Source organism: Carassius carassius, chromosome 1 (genome assembly GCF_963082965.1).
Source record: "Carassius carassius chromosome 1, fCarCar2.1, whole genome shotgun sequence".
NCBI classification, from domain to species: domain Eukaryota; kingdom Metazoa; phylum Chordata; class Actinopteri; order Cypriniformes; family Cyprinidae; genus Carassius; species Carassius carassius.
In genome coordinates, this window is record NC_081755.1 from 7423986 (window position 1) to 7446096 (window position 22111).

At 41.8% G+C, this 22111-nt stretch overlaps 1 protein-coding gene across 1 annotated transcript; it reads left to right on the plus strand.

Annotated features, from left to right (window-relative positions):
* The first annotated feature begins 4159 nt into the window (after nucleotides 1-4159).
* LOC132090925 (gastrula zinc finger protein XlCGF57.1-like) lies at nucleotides 4160-18982 on the plus strand. Its single transcript, XM_059530079.1, has 3 exons — nucleotides 4160-4529; nucleotides 17715-18691; nucleotides 18776-18982. The coding sequence occupies exons 1-3, from the start codon at nucleotides 4445-4447 to the stop codon at nucleotides 18980-18982; spliced, it is 1269 nt and encodes a 422-aa protein (XP_059386062.1). The 5' UTR covers nucleotides 4160-4444.
* Nucleotides 18983-22111: the final 3129 nt, after the last annotated feature.

A 22111-nucleotide genomic window follows, 5' to 3' on the forward strand; every position in this document is an offset into this window, starting at 1 on the left:
CTGATCTGAATGAGAGAGATACAGAGTGTGCAGAGCAGGTGACGCAAGGAATAGTATTAAGAGCTGGTGCTTTAGAACATTGATTTTTAAAGTTGTGAATCTTTTGGAATCATAAGAAGACAGATTCGCAATTCATATATGAACAGATTTTACAGGCACCCCTAGTTTTCTCTTCCTCTACAGCAGCACAGCATGGCCTCGCCCCCTTCATTGCGTGTTCCCGGGGACAGGGTTTATCTGGGTTTGTTATGTAATGGACCTGAGGGAAGAAACTTGTTGTTGTCCCTTAACAGATGTTTTTTTTAGGCGTTAAACTTCTAGAATTTTAAATGACAGAATCTCTGTTTGCATTGAATTTTCAATTTGATTATGCTTGAACCGCAACATTACACTAACATTAAAAAGTGAACTAGCAATTAACCACCCCTTTAAACCTTTTATCAGCCTATGCTCTATAATAAAGGAATTGCTGATCTCTGGTGATCATGTCAACATTAAAGGGATTGTTGATCCCTTTAAAATGAAAGTTCTGTCATTAATTACTCACCCTCATGTCGTTCCAAGCCCCCTAAAAACTTTATTCATGTTCAGAACAAAAATTAAAATATTTTTGAGCTTTCTAATCCCCCATAGACAACAACATAAAAAACAAAGGCCAAGAAATGTCCAAACAGTCCATGTGACATCACTGGTTCAACCGTAATTTTACAAATCTACAAGAATACTTTTAGTGTGCTAAGAAAACAAAAATAATGACTTTATTCAACACTTCTCCTACAAATCAAATCATCCGACTTTGTTGAGTATCATGATGCATGCATGTGCTTTCCTCTACACCTGATGTTCTTACTTCCTCTGCATGGCTGTCTATGGAGGGTCAGAAAGCTCTGAACAACACAACACACCTCAGTACTGCAAAATGATCACTGGTGATCACTGTAGTATCTGTAGTACTGTAGTACTGTAGTAGTATGGCACTGAGAGAAGGCGTGTGGGTCATTCGACATGTGGGTTATCGGTTGATGTTGTTCGGCATTGTGAGCTCGCTGTGTGTGTGTGTGTCGCAGAGCTCTGCGGTATTGGTCGCTGCCGTCCTGCCCGCCGTCTCCTGCCCCAGACATTCATTTCAGTTCTTGTGCTGGTGGTAGCGGTTGGGTTGTTATCATTTTGAGTGAAAGTTCTTTCTTATGTTTGCTTTAATATTGTGATGTAACCTTATGTTTGTTTTGGAAGCCGTAGGGCGGAGGTCGCCATTTGCTTTATGATCCCTTGTTTTCTCCTGTTTTTGGACAGCTAGGGAGAAAAGGGGAGATTCATTTATTTTATTTTGGGTTTTTGTTTTGTTAGGCAAGTTAATGTTTAATTATGTCTTAGTTAGTTTTCTTTTGTTATTTTGGCCATCAGGGGCGGACTGGCCATCGGGAGCACCGGGACGTTTCCCGGTGGCCTGACGGTCATTGTGGCCTGCTGGCTGCCGCTGTGCAGTCGATCAGGCTGACGTGCAATAGGCTGGTATACAACTACGAATTAATTGACGGTCTTATGAATCTACGAATCAGGCGATCTCGGAGTGAAAATGACACCACCACATGACCAAACATCAGCAAAGCACTGCCTAATTGGCTATATCCAGAGGCAGGCTTTATCTTAGAAAATTGCGCAAAAAATGGAGCGTAAACGCAAAGGAGCAGAGACGCAACGTATAAAAAGGAGAAAAGCCCTGGCCACAGACGCAGCAATTTGCTGTAAAATCCCAGCCATGTTCGCCAATAAGGGAGCAGGTCGGTCAGAATTACATTTATATTTACTAGGAATGGGACAGTTCACTGAAAAAACTGAACCGTTCAGTTCCCGCACACGGAGACTGCTCTTCAACTTAAATCTGACAAAGCATCTGTAATATGGTTTACTATAAATAACACGTAAAACAAACAGGGTTCAGTTAATATATGTTTCTGTTGATGCATGTGCATTCTGGATTCCCAGACATTACAACAGCGATGAAAAAAATAGTGGGGGTTAACAGTTAGAAAAAGTTCTAGCAAAAAATTTTTAACCAATAATTCAACTTCAAATAACTCATAAAATCCTGAATAACTACTTGGTCTGTTTGGGGTCGGTGATCCCTGGTAGAGGACACGACTGTGACTGGAGCACTGATGGCTGGAAATAACGGTAGCTCTGGTAGTGATCCTGAAATGGAAGATGAATCGTGTAGCGGGAGTACAGGAGGGAATGAATGGTGGAAAGTAGTAAATTGGAAAAGAAAGAAAACTACTAGTCAAGGATCATTTACGGATAATGGAAAGGAGGATCAAGTGAGTAGGAAAAACATAGATGAACATAAAGTGATGAATATTTGCAGAATCAGGTTTGACGATAAACCAAATTAAACTGACTAAATCGCTAAATAAAGCCTTAGGTGAAATTCATAGTACAAAGACTCTGAGAGACGGAAACTTGATTATCATGTGTAAGGATGGAAAACAACAAAAGAAGGCTCTAAGTATAACTTTGATGCTTGGACTCTCGGTGTCATGCACTTTGATGAAGACGAAACCTTGGGTTAGAGGATTCATAACTAGAATTCCTACTGATGTAAATACTGATAAAATTAAAAGTTGCGTTGAAGGGGCGAAGGTAGTTGGAGCAAAACGGCTTCAGTACGTGCAAAATAAAGAAAGAAAGGACAGTTTGTCAGTAATGCTTCAGTTCGATGAGGAAAGAATGCTAGAGAGGGTAAAAATAGGATACGTAAGTTATCCAGTAAGACCTTACGTGCCTCCTCCGCTTAGATGCTTCAAGTGCCAGAAATATGGACATGTTAGTGCAGTTTGCAGAGGAAAACAATGCTGTGCGAGATGTGGGGGTGACCATGAATTTGGTAAATGTGGTGAAATGCTGCAATTGTGGAGGTGAGCATAGTGCTGGCTTTGGGGGATGTAGTATTCACAAACATGCTGTGAAAATCCAAAATGTGAGAATAACTGAGGGATTAACTTGCGCTGAAGCAGCACAAAAAGAGCAGACACACAGAGCGGTAAAAGTAAAAGAACTAGCTGAAAATACTTTGGTTCTAAGTAAGACGAAAGAGGATAGTTTGGTGATCAGGAAATTGGAATTTGTTTAATTTATGGCTGAAGTAGTAAATTGTTCAGCTCAAACAGAAAGCAGAACAGAGACAATTAAAATCATATTTCTAGCAGCTGAGAGGTAGTTGAAAGTAGCAGGTGTTACATTGTAAAAAATAAATGATATGCTAAAGACTCAATCAAGTACTGAAACAGCATGTGGAAGTGCATAATAATAATAATGGTTTTAACAATCCTGCAATGGAATGCCAGGAGTCTTATTGCAAATGGATCAGAATTTAAAAAGTCTATAGACTTATTAGATGTGAAAACCAAACATAATTTGTCTACAAGAAACGTGGTTAAAACCTAAATTAAACTTTGTTCTGGAAGGGTATAATATTGTAAGGAAAGATAGAAAGACCGGTAATGGAGGTGGGGTGGCCACTTTTATAAAAAATGAATTAGAATTCAGAGTTATTAATGAGATTGAAGAATATGAATTGGTGGTTATAGAAATATATGCCGATAAACACAATGTTAGAATAATAAATTATTAGTATTTTACATGTAATACATGTATTAATGAAATGTAAAAAATATGGAAAAGAAAGGTTAAAATTCATTCAATATGATAAGTCTTTTGAACGAAAACGCAGAACAAAGTAGAATATATGGTGCTATTATAAAATACATTAAAGAAATATATATATATATATATATATATATATATCTTTTTTTTTTTTTTTTTTTTTATCTGCCTATCAGTGCTTCACACTCCAGTCCAGTCGGTTGGTTTGCCATCCGCTTAAAAAAAGTTAGGAGAAGAAGATCTGTTTGGGGTGTGGAGGACTTTTATTTTGATATGGCGCTGTGATGTCACAAGGCAGCGTCGCGCTCCTGTGTCTGTGGTCGACTGAAGAAGGGTTTGTGTTTTTAAACATTTACATTCTTTACATAAATGTGAACCGTTTACTCTTAGTTTTTACAAGTGATGGTTCATTAAGCAGGGAGGGTTTAGTTTATGCCCTGGTTTGGCGGTAGTTAAATCGGTAATTTTTATTTATATAAAAAAAAACCCATCACTGGTGTGCATCTTGAGACAAAACAAAGGCACCGACACATTTTAAGATCATTCGGTGTAAGTTTCTTTCTGGAGAAACCGCTCAGACTGTGAAACTGTACGTGTGTTAATTATTGTTACTCTATTTGAGTCCCTAACAAGTGCGTTGACTACTGAACCAGGAGCTGATTGAGACACAACTCTGAGATTTAGTTTGGATTGATTTATCTTTAATTATTCTCTTCTTAAACATGACAGATTGTCCAAACACAGAAAAACTCCTGATGAGATCCACACACTGTTATAAAAGATGGCGTTTATTAAAGAGGAGACTGAAGACGTGAAGATTGAAGAAACATTGAGAGTCAAACAAGAAGATACTGAGGAACAAACAGGTTGGTTTTCATTCTCATTTGATTCTTACTAAAATGTCAAGCTCTACAGGAAAACATGATGTTTTTTGAAGCATGTGCAGGTGTGTATGAGAAATTTAACTTAATTACTCTACTTAATACTTTTGGTGGATTCGTTTTTGACTGTAGTACGGTTTCAAACTTTTACACTTTTATTTGATAACGTTTCTGAAGAATAACTCTTTTTACTCTTTACAATTTCATTTTAACTTAATTAGGCTACTTTTTGTATATATTTTTTATTTTAATTTCTAAACCATCTTACACACTAAACATGTAAACAGAAGCTCAATCGTGTGGCTTGATCTGTGAGAGCTAATGATGTTTGTTTTCATGAATCTGAGGAAACATACTGAAGTAGAAAAGTTGCCCCCCCCCCCCCCAAAAAGGTTTAATTACTTTTGACTGTTTTAATTTAACCATTAGCTGTCCATGTAGTATAACGGCTAAATGCACAAGACTGAGTGCCAAAAATCTGAGAATTTACATAAAATCTAATATTTTGGATACAGTTCTTTCAATTAAATGTTTCAATTATCCAAAATTTGGAGATTTTTAATTAGGGCTGTCAATTAATTAATTTTTAAACTAAATAAGTGCATGAATTTTTTTTCATGAATGAATGTAATCACTAATAATTAACAATAATTGTAGAGAAAAATAACCCTGTAAATGCCCCAAATAAATATTTAAAAGACATTTCAAACATGGGCATTGAATACACAAAACAAAAGCTGGCCTTTATAAAACATTTTAATGCTGTCACTCATCATTAAGGGTGTAATTACACTTGTCCTGTTTGGATCGAGTTAATCAAACTAAAGTTAATTTCACCTTTAAGTGTGGATCTTTTGGGCAGGTGTGAACACAGCAATTAGGGCTGTGTATTGTCAAGAATCTGACGATACGATACGTATCACAATACAGGGGTTGCGATATGATATGTTGCGATTAAATTGTGATACTGCAATGCAATATATATTTGGATATTTCTTATTTTAGGAATAGGATATATTTTTAGGAGAGCTGTCATTAAAAACAAAATTAAATTCAAATTTATTTGTTTAGCACTTTTTACAATACAAATTTTCTGGTAATTTTGTGGAAAAGTCTATATTTGTGAAAGGGCTTATTGATTTATCAGCTGGGGTCATATGGGTAACCATAATATTCACTTTGTTTAGTTTTTGAAGTGTTTTAGTGTCGTTGAACATCAGATACACTTGCATTTAGAGTATGACCAAAATTCTATTTCAGGGTATGAGCAATTTTATTTCACTGTAATTACATTGGGAAAATTGGCAAGAAGCCCTTTATATGATAAATAAACAAATATTTCACAAACGTAAAGGGCTTCACCTTATATGCTTAAGTTTTTCCTGAGTAATTGATAAATATAGCATATGAAAACATGAACTTACATTAACCTTAGCATAACAACAAATTTCACTGTATGCCACATTTCACAGTCTGATGTGGACAAACCTATTCTAAACTTCCCCCAATTAATATCTTTCACAGGTGTAATTTAAATTCAAATTCAACAATGGGGGGAAAATGTTAAAATATATAATGTGTAAATGTGCAATTATTTTCTGGGAAACGCATGGCTAAAGTAGTTCCAGGCATCTCTCTTGACTGCATTATCAGTTCCATATCACTTTGCATAGTAAGACGGTGATAACAGTCACGCAGTTTGCGCAAAAAGGGCTTGTCAGCGCTGCCTTGACGATTTTATCAGTTAGTTTATATAGTGTAGCATCTCAAAGGCCACACATGACATTTCTCACTAGTGAGGTAATAACAGCCCTGTTTAGAGACCCTTGGGAGATATCATCAGGAAACACTGTGTTAGCTTTCACTGTTATGCTGATGATACTCAATTTCTTTGCCGCTTGGCGAAACATACCAATTTTGAAAAACTAACGGAATGTATAGTCAATATAAAAAACTGGATGACGAGTAATTTCTTACTGGTAAATTCTGACAAGCCTCCATTACCAGCTTTAAAATTAAGTTTTGGAACTAGCAAAAGAGGCATTGGATGAGATGTGGAAGAAATAATCCTACTCACTATAGTGATAAGTACAAAAACCAGACGAATCCCTTTAAATATTTCATCTGATAGATGTCTTTAGGTGTGTTTACCATAGTATAAGTGGAATACTCCGCTTCATGTCATGGCCACATCACAACTTCAGGTGTGCATTATTTTCTACTAATTAAACGGCCCACATCAATTATTTCCTTTGTAAGTAATCGAGCCTACTCTAAAGCATTACTAAACTGCAGTGGAAAAGCACAAGTATGTTTTAGTGCTGATCTGTGGCATGGGATATTCCCTCTTGTGCTGAAAGCCTGCTCAGATGGGGAACTTGTGGCAGGGATGCAGAGGTATTTTTTTGCTAGACTGGCCGCTCCTGGAAAATTAGCCTTGTGCTGCTCACCATCAACTTCAGCTGTCTGTAAATGTTCAGCTATAATTCAGTGGATTCTCTCTCTGACTTAGGTATAGTTTGGCATTTACATGATGCAATTTTGAAGAAGCTGTCCAAAATAATCTTCTGTTTCTTAGCAGGAATTTCTGACTCCTCAGCATCTTCAACTGCCCCAGATATAATTTTCATTCTTCTTTTGGGGTTAAAAATAAATTTGAAAAGGCTGAGCGACAGTATACCGTTTTCAAACATTTCAACACCCCTGCGCTGCAGGAATACATTTATGTAAATGTATTGTGCTGCTCACACAGCAACACAACAAGGATGCAATGATGAAGTGTATCAAGTAGGGGTGTAACGGTTTCACAAAATTCACGGTTCGGTTCGATACAATACACTGGTGTCACGGTTCGGTTCGGTACGGTTCTGTACGTTTTAGATACAGCAAAAATAAAAAATTGGCAGATAAATTTCCTTGATTTTTAAAAAATGTTTTCTTTATTAAAACTAACAAAGTATGTTTTTTTTTGTTTTTTTTACATTGAACAATGATGGAGCTTTTCTTTACCCATCTTCTATGGTGTTTTCTTAGCAGCATACTGTATAAAACAAAAACGGCTCCTTATAAAAAAAAAAATGAAAATGTTATATTAGTTATAAACAAATACAAAGATGTAACTTTTTATATGGAACTCTATAACTTTATGTTTTTTGGAACGAAGCAGGAATTACGGTCTGTCTGAAATGGGCTCGTGAAGGAATATTGTAACGGGGCTCAATTACATTAAGCATGTTCTTAAAACCTAAGTTTTCCACTACAGAGTAATGGGCCTTTCACACACGACGCGGTATGCGCGGCTCTTGCCGCTGGGTTCAGCGTTGCCCTTCAGATACAACGCGATTTGCGCTGCGCTATGGCGTAGGCGGAGTTTTAAAAACTTTTAGCGGGAGTTCATAGTCTGTTGTTCCTTGAATGGAGATATGTCTCCATGACACAGCTTTCCTGACGATGTCCCTATACTACCTCAAACTTGTATCGTACAGCTCAGAAAATTCTGACACACACAGTACTAGCCATTCATCCATTTTGATTTCCGTGCTTGTTTTGGATCCCCCGATTCTATTGGTCGCGCTGGTAATCGTCACAGAGCACAGCGGCAAAAGTTTAACTATTTTGAACTTTGACCGTGGCCTGCGCGCAAGCACGCAAATGATGCGATTGCGCTTGCGCTTCGGTCGACGCAGCAACAAAACGTCCTTGCGCGGCGCAAGCCATTGAGATGAATGGGTTTTATAGCGCAGCGCCGCGCATACCGCGTCCTGCGTGAAAGGCCCATAACATAAACATATAAGTTGTTGTTTTTTTCTTTTTCGGGGGTGTCAGGGGCGTTGCCTGTTACGTCGTTTGGGTTATTGGGCTACCTTGTTGAACGCATATCATTATAGTTCACAAATTTTTTTTTCCAAATATAATTAATTAGTCCAACGAACCGTTCGGTCCATAATGCGTACCGCGTAACGAACCGAAAGCCTCGTACCGAACGGTTCAATACGAATACACGTATCGTTACACCCCTAGTATCAAGGTATGAGATGAGCACCAATAGAATAGAATATTATTGACAAAAGAATAATGATTAGCAGCAGTTCAGAGTCAAGTTTGCAATACAAAAGAGCCATTACATTTCCATTATCAATCCTTAATGGGAAGTGTGAACACACACACACACTGATTACATCATTGCCACAGACCAGTGGTTGCTCAAAGGTGTTAAGGAGCCAAAGCGAACTCCTCAAGAAAGTTCGCTATGGTGAGCCGTTTCAAACTGCCAAAATAAGCTTAAAATGACACGTTAAATGTCCCCGCTTCATGTGTCCCCCGTTACCTGTTATACAGCTAAAAGAGGTGCATATTACACAGACAGCTTTGGGGCTCTCAGATCACTAGTAGTTCTCATACCGAATTACAAGCAAAAACTTAAATAAGCTAAACATGTATTAAAAAAAAATATGGACCAATGAAGCAGAGTGGGATTTACAATTCTGTTTCTCACTCACTGTTTGGAGTGTTTTGAAGCTGCTGCCACCGATCTGGACAAGCTCACCGAGACTGTAATGTCTTCTATCAGTTTCTGTGAAGATATGTGCATTCCTACCAGGACTCATCTAACTTGGAACTATGACAAACCATGGTTCACTGTAAAACTCAAGACAGCTCTGTCAGGCCAAAGAAGATGCTTACAGGAAAAGGGGACAAAGTCTTGTATAAACAGCCCAAATACACTGGAAAAAAGGAGATAAGAGTGGCAAAGAGGAATTATTCTGGATAGCCAGAACAATTCTCTTCCAGTGATTCTGCTTCAGTGTGGAAATGTCTGAAAGAGTGTAATCCAAATCTTCAATACTTATCTTGCTTGATCTGTCCGCTGGTTTTGACATGGTTAACCACCAGATCCTCCTTTCAACCATACTGGAGAGATGAGATGTCCTACTGGGGTGCCTCAGGGCTCAGTTCTTGGACCACTTCTCTTTCTACATGGCATCATTAGGTTCTGTCATTCCAATAAATCCAGAACATGGCAGCAAGATAAATTTTAATGAGCCGAAAACAATGCATGTCACACCTCTGTTTATCAATTTGCACTGGCTACCAATAGCTGCTTGCATAAAATTCAAGGCATTGATGTTTGCCTAAAAAACCACCACTGGTTGTGCACCCCTTTACCTAAATTCATTACTTATACTTATGTGCCCTCCTAGAAGCTTGCTTTCTGCACGTGAACGTCGTTTGATTGTGCCATCCCAAAGAAGCACAAAGTCACTTTTACGGACTTTTAAATTGTTTAAATGTTCCCTCCTGGTGGAATGACCTCCCCAACTCAATCCGGACAGCTGAGTCCTTAACCATCTTCAAGAATTGGCTTAAAACACATCTCTTACATCTTTATTTGACCCTCTAACTTTAACACTCACTATTCTAATTCTATTCTTTAAAAAAATCTAACTACCTTTCTAATCTTTTTGTATTCTATTTCTTTTCATGTATTATGCAATTGTATATGTGTGTGTGTGTGTTTGTATATGTAAAGATCTATAACACTAGCTTGCTCTATTCTTTTTTTATTCTATCTGTTTTCTTTTTATTTATTATATTATTTAAAATCCCATGCTACGTGTACTGTTAACCTAACTGAGACTTGTTATAGCACTTATATATCATTGTTCTTTTTGTTGTTTTTGATTGCTTCCACTGTCCTCATCTATAAGTCGCTTTGGATAAAAGCGTGTGCTAAATGAATAAATGTAAATGTAAATCTAACTTTCATGTGTACATGCATTTTATTTGGCATCGGTAGCACACACTGTGGTTATCTTCCCAAATTCTAGTTCCACTTCACTGAATCAATAACTATAGTGTACTTGACATTCATAAAAAAAGTTACAAGACCACAATGGTTTTGGAATATTTTTCTTTTATTTTGCTGTTATCACTTGTCAGCTTGGAGCTTTGGAGAAAAAAATTATGATGATTAATACATTGTGTTACAGTCATGGTTACAGTATGAACTGAAGTCACTTCTCTTTCTAGTTTCTGGATTTCCAGTTCCAGTTTCCTCAGTGTCTTGCGTTTAATTTGCATCTCAAGCTCCATGTCCTGCACCTTTTAGTTAGAATAGCAGAATTTTTTCAATAATGTAAGTTTACTGTAGGAAATACTCACTATGTTATCAGGCTGCCCAGTGTCAGGATCCTGTAACAAATATTTTCTATTAATACCACTTCCCTGACTTCTTATCTATTATGAACTTAAATGTATCTATTTCGACAAAATTGACATGATACCTTGAGCCTTCTGGAGTCCAGCTGTCGGGTCTCGGGGCTAATCACCTGTCTTTCTGGTGTGGGTGTGTGTGTGTTGGGATGGTTTGACAGCTCACCGCGTCTGCCTGTTTGTGTTTTCCCCGCCTCCCTTGTTTCCCCGTTGTTAACCGTAATTGCTCGCCACCTGTTCTCTATGTCCTTCTAATTTTTTCCCCTTTATTATTCCCTGTGTTTCTCTGTCTATTGTCAGACTGTTGTTATTCGTACCGATAGCTCCGATCATCTAGCGTGTCTTGTCCTCAGGCTCCAGTGTGTTTAGCTTATTTCTCTGCTCTAGTTCCTACAAGCCCAGAGCTCCTAGTAGCATCTGCTGTTCATCCTGTCACTGCGAGTGAAACCTGTGAAACGTGACTCATCTGCTGTTCATCCCGTCACTGCGAGTGAAACCTGTGAAACGTGACTCATCTGCTGTTCATCCTGTCACTGCGAGTGAAACCTGTGAAACGTGACTCATCTTCTCTGTCCCCGCTTTGTGAATAAAGCCTTGAGTTTACCCGCATCTGAATCCAGCCTGCTTTCTCCTGACAGAACAGTCTGACCATATTATGGATTCAGCGGGATCTGATCCGCTTCGCTCGGCTCTCGCTCAACAGGGAGTGTTGATCGGGCAGCATGTCACCCAGCTCAACACCACCGCGCTGGATGTGGAAGTTCTCAGTGGCCGAGTCACCGAACTCCTCACACAGGTGGACGATCTTCAGCGAGAGGCAACGAGCCGGGGCCCCGTTCCTCACACCGGTATGTCACACGAGTCCGAACCCCATGCCAACAATCCGCCGGTCTACGATGGCGATCCTAACGCCTGTCAAGCGTTTCTCTCCCAATGCTCGCTGGTGTTTTCTCTGCAGCCCCGGCGTTACGCAAATGAAGAGACCAAGGTGGCTTACGTCCTTACACTCCTCTCGGGCCGTGCCCGCAAATGGGGGTTCGCCGTTTGGAGATCGCGGGCTCCCTGTTGTGCCACCTTCGCGGATTTCAGTTTAGAGATGGCCAAGTTGTTTGATCGCTCTGCTCAGGGTGACGAGGCGGCGGCCCAGTTATCACGACTGTCTCAGGGGAGGAGCTCCGTCACTGACTATGCTATCCAGTTCCAGACTTTAGCTGCGGCATCCAGCTGGAATGAGAGCGCGCTGCGTGCTCGTTTTCTTGATGGGTTGGATTTCGCCATTTCGGATGAACTCGCGGCCATAGAGCTCCCGCGGGAATTGGATAGGCTCATTAGTCTCGTGCTCCACATTGAGGGTCGTTTGAGCCGGCGCCGCAAACAACGGCAAACACCCGCCCCATGGCGCCACCTAGAGTCCTCTTCAGCCAGTTCAGCCAGCCGACAGCCATCGGAGGAGGAGCCCATGCAGTTGGGTCGTCTACGGCTTACACCACGGCAGAAGCAGGAGCGTCTGTCGTCGGGGCGTGTCTATACTGCGGCAAGGGAGGCCACTTTGCCCTTCAGTGCCCATTTAAGGGCCAGGGTCCACCACGGAGGCGGAGTGTCCTGGTGGGCACCGTTCTCAGCTCAAGCTCTCCTGCAACATGCACTCAGCTGCCGTTCCAACTCTCCTTCCAGAGTCATTCACACACTGGACTCGCCCTTGTGGACTCAGGGGCTGAGGGGAACTTCCTTGATGCTGCCTCTGCTCAACGTTGGAAGATCCCGCTTGTTCCTTTGGTTAGTCCCGTTTCAGCATGGTCGTTAGCTGACCGTCCTCTTACCACCATCACCCACGTCACTCCCAAGATAGACCTCCATATTGCTGGCAGTCATCATGAGCGGATTGAACTGTTTATTATTGATTCCCCTATGGCTCCTTTAGTTCTGGGACACCCATGGTTGCACAAGCACAATCCCCACATTCATTGGGTCAGTAATTCTGTTTTAGCCTGGAGTCAGTCTTGTCACGTGTCATGTTTGGGTGCTGCTCTTTGTGCTGTCTCTGTGTCTTGTGTTCCTCAGGAGGATCCCTCTGACCTGACTGGTGTTCCGGCGGAGTACCATGATCTTTGGGGGGTCTTCAGTAGGGCCCGGGCCACCTTCGCTACCTCCGCATCGCCCTTACGACTGTGCCATTGATCTCCTCCCGGGCTCTTCTCCGCCTAAGAGTCGTTTATATTCCCTTTCAGGTCCTGAGAGAGAGGCCATGGACAAGTACATACGTGAGTCACTTCAGGCTGGGCTCATCCGCCATTCCTCCTCTCCAGCTGGTGCAGGGTTTTTCTTTGTTCAGAAGAAGGACGGCTCCCTGCGCCCTTGTATTGATTACAGAGGTTTGAATGACATTACTATCAAGAACAGGTACCCGCTACCTTTAATGTCTTCTGCTTTTGAATTATTACAGGGAGCTCGGGTCTTCACCAAGTTAGACCTGCACTACGCCTACCACTTGGTGCGCATTCGGGAGGGAGATGAGTGGAAGACGGCATTTAACACCCCTTCGGGACACTACGAGTACTTGGTTCTTCCGTTTGGTCTGACCAATGCTCCAGCCGTTTTCCAGGGACTCGTCAACAGCGTGTTGGGTGACATGATTAATCAATTTGTCTTTGTGTATTTGGATGATATTTTGATTTTTTCTTCTTCTCTCCAATTACACACCCAGCATGTCAGACGGGTTCTCCAGCGGTTACTAGATAACCAGTTGTTTGTCAAGGCGGAGAAGTGCGAATTCCACGCTGAGTCTGTTACGTTCCTTGGCCATATTATTTCTACGGAGGGGATCAAGCCTGATCCCGCTAAGATTGAAGCTGTTGCCCAGTGGCCGGTCCCTGACTCCCGGAAGGCTCTGCAGCGTTTCCTGGGTTTTGCCAACTTCTACCGGCGTTACATCCGGAATTTTGGTCAGATCGCTGCACCGCTGACAGCCTCAACCTCCACTAAGGTGTCCTTCAGCTGGAACCGAGAAGCGCAGGTAGCCTTTGACATTTTAAAGTCCCGTTTTGTCTCTGCACCTGTTCTGATGGTTCCAGATCCGGAGGCCCAGTTCATTGTCGAGGTTGATGCTTCGGACATTGGGGTTGGCACAGTTCTATCTCAGCGTTCCCTCCATGATGGGAAGGTTCATCCTTGTGCATTCTTCTCTCGTCGTCTCAGCCCTGCAGAACGTAACTATGACATCGGCAACAGAGAGCTGCCGGCGGTACGATTGGCCTTGGGTGAGTGGCGTCATTGGTTGGAGGGGTCAGCGCAGCCCTTCTTGGTCTGGACGGATCACAAGAACCTAGAGTACATCCGTTCGGCCAAGAGGCTGAGCTCGCGTCAGGCCCGCTGGGCGCTCTTCTTTGCCAGATTCAACTTCACCCTCTCGTACCGGCCGGGATCAAAGAACACCAAGCCTGATGCCCTCTCTCGCCTGTTCGGTGCTCCGGGGGGGGAGTTTGCGGCCGAGGCCATCCTTCCTGAGGGGGTGGTGGTCGGGGCTCTTTCGTGGGGTATCGAGCAGCGAGTTGAGTAGGCCGGTCGAGGGGTGCAGGTGCCGGGAGAGTGTCCGGCGGGCAGGTTGCCGGTGCCGGCTGCGCTGCGCTGCGCTCTGAGGTCCTTGAGTGGGGTCACTCATCCAGGTTAGTCTGCCATCCAGGTATTCGGAGAACGTTGTCTGCCATCCGACAGCGTTTATGGTGGCCTACTATGGCCGCAGATGTTAGACAGTTTGTGTTGGCCTGCCCCACATGTGCCCAAAGTAAGCCTGTCAATCGCCCTCCTGATGGTCTACTGCATCCTCTCCCTATCCCTTCCCGTCCTTGGTCACACATTGCCCTTGATTTCGTCTCTGGGCTTCCTCCGTCGAAGGGAAACACTGTAGTTCTCACGGTGGTGGATAGCTTTTCCAAAGCGGTTCATTTTATTCCCCTGCCCAAGCTACCCTCCGCCCGGGAGACCGCCCAACTGGTGGTGGATCACGTCTTCCATCTCCACGGGTTACCGGTGGATGTGGTTTCAGATAGGGGTCCCCAGTTCGTCCTCTGCTAGTCTGTCATCTGTTTTTCATCCTCAGACCAATGGGCAGTGTGAGCGGGCCAACCAGGATCTAGGAAGAATGCTCCGCTGTCTAGCATCCAACAATCCGAGTTCCTGGTGTCAGCAGCTCTCCTGGGCAGAATACGCCCATAACACCCTTCCTGCGGCCGCGTCAGGTATGTCCCCTTTTGAGTGTGCTGTTGGTTATAATCCACCTCTGTTCCCATCACAGGAACCCGACGCAGCGGTTCCATCCGCCCTGGCTTTCGTCCAGCGCTGCCGTCGCACCTGGGAGAGAGTCAGGAGGATTTTGGTCCAAGCCTCTGACAGAACCAAGGCTGCAGCTGATCGTCGCCGGTCCTCTCCTCCTACCTATGTGTGTGGTCAACGGGTTTGGCTCTCTACCAAGGATCTGCCTCTTCGGGCACCTTCTCATAAGCTGGCACCCAGATTCATTGGGCCTTTCCGCATCATCAAGGTGGTTAGTCCGGTGGCGATCAGGCTCAAGCTCCCTCCTACTTTTGGTCGGGTTCACCCGGTGTTTCATGTTTCCAGGGTCAAGCCTGTGTTCTCTTCCCCCCTTAATCCTGCTTGCAGTCGCCCCACCCCCCCACCCCCTCGTGTTGTGGATGGATCTCCTACCTATACGGTTAAGAGATTACTCGATGAGCGGCGCCGCGGCAGGGGGTTTCAGTATCTTGTGGACTGGGAGGGGTATGGTCCAGAAGAGAGGTGTTGGGTGCCCGCCCGGGACATTCTGGACCGCTCGTTGATTGAGGACTTCCGGCGGCATCGAGGTAGGCCCCTTCCTAGAGCGCCAGGTGACGCTCCTGGGAGGGGGGGTACTGTCGGGTCTCGGGGCTAATCACCTGTCTTTCTGGTGTGGGTGTGTGTGTGTTGGGATGGTTTGACAGCTCACCGCGTCTGCCTGTTTGTGTTTTCCCCGCCTCCCTTGTTTCCCCGTTGTTAACCGTAATTGCTCGCCACCTGTTCTCTATGTCCTTCTAATTTTTTCCCCTTTATTATTCCCAGTGTTTCTCTGTCTATTGTCAGACTGTTGTTATTCGTACCGATAGCTCCGATCATCTAGCAGCTCTTTGTACTCACCCTGTCGTGTCTTGTCCTCAGGCTCCAGTGTGTTTAGCTTATTTCTCTGCTCTAGTTCCTACAAGCCCAAAGCTCCTAGTAGCATCTGCTGTTCATCCTGTCACTGCGAGTGAAACCTGTGAAACGTGACTCATCTGCTGTTCATCCTGTCACTGCGAGTGAAACCTGTGAAACGTGACTCATCTGCTGTTCATCCTGTCACTGCGAGTGAAACCTGTGAAACGTGACTCATCTTCTCTGTCCCCGCTTTGTGAATAAAGCCTTGAGTTTACCCGCATCTGAATCTAGCCTGCTTTCTCCTGACACCAGCGACACGGTCTCATCATCGTCAGAAGTCCACTCTACTGGTGTAGATGTTGCTTCCCTTTGCCATATTCAATACTTGTATTGATATTTTTGACAGGACATGCAAAGCCTATGATTTAATAAAGAATATTCACCTACGAATTATAGTCTGGTGGCTCCAAAAGTGTAAGGTACTTACCAGCCACTGCAAGGTAAGGCAAAGTCACACAGTCCACATAACAAAATATATATGGATTTCAATATTTTCCATGTGTAGTAGTATGGCAATAATGTACTTTGTATGAGGAGATCAGTATTCCTTGCTGGGCCAGAGTCAGTGGCTGTCCCTCTCTGGATCCCTTCAATCACTGGCTTCCCTTTATTTAAGTCCAGGGCCAGCTCCTCTGCTGTGGTGAAATCTTGGGTTGGAGGGCCACCCCCTATGCCAGATATGACTTTTTTTTTATTGCTAAAATCAGCACAGACAATAAAATGTTATCAAACATGTCACCTATGTTCTCTGCAAACAAGTCACTTACCAGCCTGCAAAATATTCTTGTATTTAATCTTGACTTGCTGCCAAGTCCTTTTTTTGGCCAGACATGTTTGTTCTTTAAGAGGAATAGATAGATACAAATGATAAAATAGATTAGATGGATAAAAATAGAGCAAATTATCTGATTATAGATTACATAAAAGCGATTAGAAAGAAAACCTACATACAAATACATAAGAGTAAAAAGATTTAACAGATTATAGACATAAAAGAAACTACATCAAATAGATGCACATAGTGGGTAAGTCTTTGCAATTATTCTTCATGTTAAATGCATATCCACTGGTCACATTTAAAGCAAAGTATACAATTATTTTTGAAAATGACAAGAAACTCCTTGGATTGTAATCATGAGGGGTTTCAGTGGAGCACTGGTTATTTGGACTACTTATGCATTCAATCGGTCCACTATTGTTTGCCAGTCATTCTCTCTTTGCTTTATTACAGCAGCTGTATTGCCTTTTTTTACATATTATATGTTTCACTTCTTCATACTTTTCCATAAGAAGCTGTTGCTCATTAGACGAAAAGTATGCCGCACCGGTTTTGTCCATTTTTCATCGGTGATTCTGTGATCGATTTCGTGATCTTTTTAAGAATGCCGTGAACGTGCATTTATCCAAACTATATAAAGCTGGCTTGACATATCCGCGCGTTCTCATCCTGGCTCAGCAAACGTGCAACGGATTAAGCCAGGATGCACTGATTAAACTAGGTCAAGCCGCGACTGTTCTGTTATCCTGACTTTCTTAATTCTACTTTTGTGCAACGGGCCCCTGATTAGCTAGATCAGGTGTGTTTAATTATGGTTGCATCAAAACTGTGCAGGGCTTTGACCCTCCAATAACTGAGTTTGAAACCCCTGATCTAGCTTGTTGGTAAATGTTTTGATGTCTGTTTCTTTGTGCTATTAAACTGGGCTAACATTCATTTGCCTTTTTTCATCATAGACCTCATGCTGCTGAAAGAAGAGTGCATAGTACCGAATGAAACGGAAGAGGAAGAACAATGTGAGACTCATCATGATTTTAAAACCAAGGAAGAATCTTTAATTTACCCACAGATTAAAGAGATTTTCTCACAGAAAACAGCTCATAAAACAGGAACTAAAAATTATTTCACCCCTTTTCACTGTGAAAAGAGTTTCACTGAACATGGAAACCATCAAGTCCACATGAGAGTTCACACCGGAGACAAGTCTTTTACCTGCCAACAGTGTGGAAAGCATTTCAAGCATAAAGTAAACCTTAACAGACACATGAGAATCCACACCGGAGACAAGTCTTTTACCTGCCAACAGTGTGGAAAGAGTTTCAAGCATAAAGGAGACCTTAACAGGCACATGAGAATCCACACTGGAGACAAGTCTTTTACCTGCCAACAGTGTGGAGTCAGTGTCACTCACAAAAGAAACCTTAAAGAGCACATGAGAATCCACACTGAAGAGATGCTGTACACCTGCCAACAGTGTGGAAAAAGTTTCACAAAAAAAGGAAACATTGACAACCACATGAGAATTCACACTGGAGAGAAGCCTTACGCCTGCCAACAGTGTGCAGTCAGTTTCACACAAAACGGGAACCTTAAAGTGCACATAATTCACAATGGAGAGAAGCCTTACACCTGCCAACAGTGTGGAAAAAGTTTCACAAATAAAGGAAATCTTAAAGTGCACATGAGAATTCACACTGGAGAGAAGCCTTACACCTGCAAACAGTGTGGAGTCAGTTTCACACAAAACGGGAACCTTAAAGTGCACATAATAATTCACAATGGAGAGAAGCCTTACACATGCCAACAGTGTGGAAAAAGTTTCACACATAAAGGAAATCTTAAAGTGCACATGAGAATTCACACTGGAGAGAAGCCTTACACCTGCAAACAGTGTGGAGTCAGTTTCACAATTAAAGGAAGCATTGACAGGCACATGAAAATTCATACTGGAGGAAAATCTTACACCTGCAAACAGTGTGGAGTCAGTTTCATACATAAACAAAATCTTAAAGTGCACATGAGAATTCACACTGGAGAGAAGCCTTACACTTGCCAACAGTGTGGAAAAAGTTTCGCACATAAAGGAACTCTTAAAGTGCATATGAGAATTCACACTGGAGAGAAGCCTTACACCTGCCAACAGTGTGGAAAAAGTTTCACAAATAAAGGAAGCATTGACAGGCACATGAGAATTCATACTGGAAAGAAGCCTTACACCTGCTAACAGTATGGGAAGAGTTTTACTCAAAAAGAAACCCTTGAAGTTCACAAGACTTCAAAGAGTCCTTTTATCTGCCAACTGTGTGGAATAAGCTTTGTTAAAAAAGGATTCTTTAACAGGCACATGAGAATTCACACAAGAAAAACTTTATACATGCCTTCAGTGTGAAGAGAGTTTTGATCTGTATGGACTGTTTCTAGCCCCCATGAGAGTTAACAATGGAGAGAGTCCCTTCACCTGCCAACAGTGTGGAAAAGGTTTTACAAAAAAATCGAGCCGTAACCATCACAAGAAAAGATTGCACAGCATATTTTCAAACCGATCTTGATCAACACATGAGGATTCATTTGAGAAAACTGTTTAATGTCATCAGTGTTGAAAAAGTTTCACAGACAGGAATCATGTGATAACATTATTTTATGTAGGAAGCTCAGAAGTGAGAACCAGGAGTATGGTGTATATTCAGCAGGATTCTATATTGAGAAGGTGCTGTTTTGGTAAATGTTAGAGTTGAGGTACTCGATCTTTGACTCAATTATTAACAGTGTATTAGACATGGACTCAGGAATTTTACATAGTATGGATCCACATAGTCCACATCATGTGTAACATTAAAGAGATAGTTCACCCAAAAATGAAAATTCTGTCATTACTCACTCTCAAGTGGTTCCACACCCCTGAGACCTATGTTAGTCTTCAGACCACAATTGAGATATTTTTGATGAAATCTGAGAGCTTTTTGATCCTCTGTAGACCGTAATGCAACTGAAATGTTCCTAGGGCCAGAAATTAAGTGAGGACATCAATAAAACAGTCGATGTGACATCAGTGGTTCAACTATAATTTTATAAATCTACGAGAATACTTTTAGTGCACCACAATAACAAAAAATATTGACTTTATTCCAAACTTCTCCAAATCACAGCATCCATCATTATGGAGACTACCATGGGTGCCACCACCACTCCAAAAGTGGTGGGGCAAAATTCCATACTATAAAATAAAAATTGATATAGCTCAATTTATATTACATTTTAAGCTTAATATTATGTACCACAACAAATGCAATGATAACATAAATCAAGCAAATGTACTTGAGATTAATTTTATTAAGCAGTAAAGAATCTCACTCCGCTTTCACAGACGAGACTTAAGCTATTTCCAGACTAAAATTCTTGTTTCGAACTGTCTCAACTGAAAATATCTTGCTCTGACATGCCTTAAAATATTACAGTGTCATTGTTCTGTGTCCGGATGCACACCTGTAATGTTTTCTTCTAAGGCATTTTTGTAAAAGTTGCTTAAATATCTTAATTTAAATAAGGCTTAGTCCTGGCTTAAGATAAGCCCCGTTTGTGAAATCAGGCCTCAGTGTCTCAATGTTTGCTTTGTGCAATACCGGGGGGTGTTCCGGGAAGCAGGTTATATGACATACCTGGGTATGTTTAAGGGTAAGTAAGTGGATAACCTCAACTTTCAGATACAAAAACGGAGGTAACTTTCAGGGTATGTAATGCCGTGTTTCCACCGCAGGAACTTTACCCAGGATCTAGGGACTTTGGTTTGGTACTCGGTGTGTTTCCACCGCAGGAACCAGGAACTAAATAAAGTTCTGGGTAAAAAAAAGTCCCTGCTGGCGAGGTAGTACTTTTTCAAAGTTCTGGAACTTTCGGGGGCGGGACTTGGCCGCTAAACATCCTGATTGGTTGAGTTCACGCAGCATTGGTTGAGTCAGAGTGCAACCGCCATTTATTCTGATCCTTTTCAAAATATTACTGTTATTTTGTCATGAAATGTTATTTTAAAAGTATTTCAGGCGAGAATGTAGTTTAGTGCTGGGGGGTAAACCGTTCATACCGAAAACCGGTGTATATTTTTGTTACGATTCATACGTATTTCGTATTATTGAATATACCGCCATACCGGTGTATTTAATTACTCAGCGTTCGGAACGAACGTTATGCTGCACCGCGGCCGTGCGACACTGTTTCAGACGGACCCTTTACAATGTTGCACTTCTAAGCAGTGACTGTGAGGCGTGGTGAGGGTAAACTCAGTAGTGCTCTGGTGTTACGTTATAATGCCTGTTTCACACATAGTTCGTCTGCAGTGCGTATTAACGGATTCCAGCATTCATACTGCACGACGTTGCGGTCCGTCAGTGCGTTCAAGCAGTGCAGCGATCGTTTTCGTACCGAGTCTATTTTTGCTGTGCTGCAGGCGCTGAATTAAAGTGAAAGCGCATTGTTCGCGGGAAAAATGGACATGGATTGATATGGAAATGCAGTCACATGGGTTTTTGGCTAGGTTTAAAACAAGAAAAAGAGCACTTTTAGATAAACAAGGAAAACAATATAGATATTCACTTTTATGGAAGCTGAAAAACAGTTCATTAAGACCCGTGGGATTGCTTGTGATAAAGATTTAAATGCAAAATGCACGAGACTGTTTCTTGTCTGTGGTGTTTTAATTTTAAATATTTTAAGAAAAGTAGGCAAATTATTGAGTTTAAATGTTTTGCCATTTGCTTGAGCAGCTTATTATACAAACCTAGAATTAAAATGCATGAATAATGCGTTGTTTATATTTGAGTTTAAACTAATGTGTATATGAAAGATTGTTACTGTTCTGTGATAAAAGACTTACAAAGCTGAAAAAAAAGACATATATATATATATATATATATATATATATATATATATATATATATATTTTACATGATATGAAATCAAAACAATGAACAAATGTTGTGTTTGTGGACTAAAACGACGCGGATCAGTAGCGGACTGCAAACACATTCTGTGTGAAAGCACAATGAGACCGTGCTGCAGATTATGTGTGAAACAGGCGTTACAGCCAAAAAGAGGAGCCTGGTCTGTTGTTTGGAGGTTTTTTTTGGTTTTCATTTTATGCAAGTGCTGTCGGGCTAAAATTGTCGCCAAAGGCAGCAACACGAGCAATTTGCTCCAGCACCATAGCAGCAAGCACGTCTTGGAATATCAACCAGCAGAAAATGCATTGTACACCTGATTATGCATGAAAAAAAAAAAAAACGTTATATACATTTTTGGTCAAACTGCCCAGCACTAACGTGAGCTCCACGCGATCAGCGGGAGCTCAGTGCTCATGTAT

Excerpts from the sequence above, each read along its gene's own strand:
- LOC132090925 (XM_059530079.1), top strand. The coding sequence starts at position 4,445 with ATGGCGTTTATTAAAGAGGAGACTGAAGACGTGAAGATTGAAGAAACA. Across the intron at positions 4,530-17,714 it reads AGATACTGAGGAACAAACAG|ACCTCATGCTGCTGAAAGAA; the intron begins GTTGGTTTTCAT and ends TTTTCATCATAG. Across the intron at positions 18,692-18,775 it reads AAGGAAGCATTGACAGGCAC|ATGAGAATTCACACTGGAGA; the intron begins ATGAAAATTCAT and ends CTTAAAGTGCAC.